Here is a 2,450-nt window from a genome sequence, read left to right on the forward strand (position 1 = left end):
AGTTGGTGCGTGCTTTGTCAAGCTGCAGAAGAATCTACGTTTCACTTGTTCTGGTCTTGCCCAATATTTATGGAAATCTTTAGTAGGACCTGGAGGCATCCGGAAGTATTTGTTAAGGAGGAGTCCTTTGCGCTAGATATGATCTTGGGGCCGATTTGTATTAGGCGCAGCAAGAAGTGGAGGTTTATCTGGCGGACGTGGCTGCTTACCTCTTGGTGGTTTGTTTGGATGGCGCGAAACGATGCTCATTTTCGTCATATTCGAGTTAACATTCAAAACCTGGTGCATAAAATTTTGGTAGATGTTTATGCGATCTTGCCTATGCATCTTAGTGATTTTTCTCTCCCTCTTGCTGATGCTACCTAGCGGCTATGGCGTGAGCCCATTTTTTATCGGGCTATTGTTCTTTACTCTTGTGCTTTCTTTATTTGTTTTGGCTTTTGTTCTTGTTCAGTTCATGGGTTCAACATTTTGTTGATAATGTTGAATTACTTTCGTCTCTCTCTCTCTCTCTCTCTCAGAGAGAGTAGCAGAGCAGAGACCACCAACCCTCTGAAATACTTGTTATCAGCACAAACAAAAATAGTGTGCCAGTAGAGGAATTTGAAAAAACCAACTTTTGACATAAATAATGGTAGACGATCAATCCCTGAACAACTAAAAAACCATCATCACAAAAGTTGAAGAAAAAGAAGAAGAGGGCTTTCTAGAGGGTCTTAGCTGAAGAAGAGGCCTTAGTTTCAGCAAAGCTAAAAAGAAAATGAAAAAAACCAACTCTTTTTCAAGACTGTTGGCCTCAAAAGTTGCACCCACACATCACAACAATGTAATCTTCCCCCTCAATGAGTATCTTTTCTTGATGAATTAATAAACACTACAAACACGACTAAACTAAACAAGGTTCTTCACGGTCAGAAATTAGGCTTCCCTTTTTCATATGTAAAACTTTAGACGAAGAAAGATGGTTGGTCGAAAATAGAAATCAAAATACAACAGCACAGTCCCTTAAAAGATTAACTGTTGAATAAACCATGTTTTATATGACATTGAAGCAAAATAACAAACAAAAAGTGCTCTCACAGAATCCTTTTTTTCTCCCATTTTCTTTTTCATTTTTCATCTTTGCTTTACCCCTAGGTTTTCCTTTATTCTCGGCTGTTTTCATGCATACTTTCTTTTTTTCCCTTTTTTCGTCTCTTTTTCTAAGTACATGAGAGAGAGAGAGAGAAGAAGAAGACGAACAAGAAGAAGAAGAAAGAGACCAAAATCTCCCCTTATGAAGAAGCAGAAACAGGGGAGGAGAGAGAGAAGAAGAAGAAGAAAGATACCAAAATCTCCCCCTATGAGGAAGCAGAAACAGGGGAGGAGAGAGAGAGAGAGAGACGATCACTCACGTCGTGGAACCACCAAAAAACGAGTCCATGTAACTCTTCACCTCCCTCGCTATCATCTCCCTCAACACCTCGACGCCCATCCCCCCCACCACCTCCGCCGACGGCCCACCACCACCACCATTTTGCGGCGATGGCCCACTTCCCGGGGGGGACAGGCTCAGCACGGTGGCAGGGTCCGGAACGTACTCCCTAAAAGCCGACAGCCTCACCTTCTTCTCTTCCACCACCACCTCCTGCTCCCCACCACCGGCGGCGAGGAGGGCCTTGCGCTTGAGGGTGGAGTTCCAGTGGTTCTTGACGGCGTTGTCGGTGCGGCCGGGGAGGAGGCGGGCGATGGCGGCCCAGCGGTTGCCGTGGAGGGCGTGGGCGTCGATGATGGCGCGGTCCTCCGCCTCGGAGAAGGGGCGGTGCTCCACCTGAGGGCTCAGCTGGTTGTACCACCTCAGCCGGCATGACTTCCCCGACCGCCCCGGTAACTCCCGGCTGATCACCGACCAGTTGCGAGCGCCCATCCGGTCCACCGCCCTGCTCAGCACCGCGTCCTCCTCTGGGCTCCACGAGCCCCTCACCCTCTCCCCACCGCCGCCCTCCCCCGATGACGACGACGACGACGTCGGCGAACCTCTCATCTCCCTCTCCCTCTCTCTCTCTAACGGAGAGGAAACTACCCACCAACATCCGTTTCTCCACTCTCTTGCTCTCTCTCTCTATATATATAAATATATGACTAAAAGACGTTAACTTGTATTGTTCTTGCTCCAATGTGCTTTTTAAAGATATTTAAAAAATCAACATACTAAAACTTGATAATAATAGGTTTACATTTTTTCTAAAGAAACCAATCTAAAGTATGTTTTTTAATAAATAAGCTATGATAAAAACATATAGAGGTTTAAATAAAGGAAAAAACAGCATGATATTTGCAGGATCTTACACACACATCCCCGTAAATAGTTTAGTTTGGTTTGTTTGCCCGGAAATAAATTTTTGGTTTTGATTTTTTGAAGTAAAATCATGATTTGTTTGAGTCCTAAAATCTTTGAATGTTATGGGGCC

General features: G+C 45.0%; 1 protein-coding gene across 1 annotated transcript; it reads right to left on the minus strand.

Annotated features, from left to right (window-relative positions):
- Positions 1 to 1,021: 1,021 nt before the first annotated feature.
- Positions 1,022 to 2,078, minus strand: LOC149812423 (uncharacterized). Its single transcript, XM_089993381.1, has one exon. It carries the CDS (start codon positions 2,021 to 2,023, stop codon positions 1,391 to 1,393), a length of 633 nt encoding a protein of 210 aa, XP_089849507.1. The 5' UTR covers positions 2,024 to 2,078; the 3' UTR covers positions 1,022 to 1,390.
- Positions 2,079 to 2,450: the final 372 nt, after the last annotated feature.

The sequence above is a fragment of the Nuphar pumila genome, chromosome 17 (assembly GCF_984573655.1).
Source record: "Nuphar pumila chromosome 17, dmNupPumi1.hap1.1, whole genome shotgun sequence".
In the NCBI taxonomy this organism is placed as follows: domain Eukaryota; kingdom Viridiplantae; phylum Streptophyta; class Magnoliopsida; order Nymphaeales; family Nymphaeaceae; genus Nuphar; species Nuphar pumila.

Excerpts from the sequence above, each read along its gene's own strand:
- LOC149812423 (XM_089993381.1), bottom strand. The coding sequence starts at position 2,023 with ATGAGAGGTTCGCCGACGTCGTCGTCGTCGTCATCGGGGGAGGGCGGC.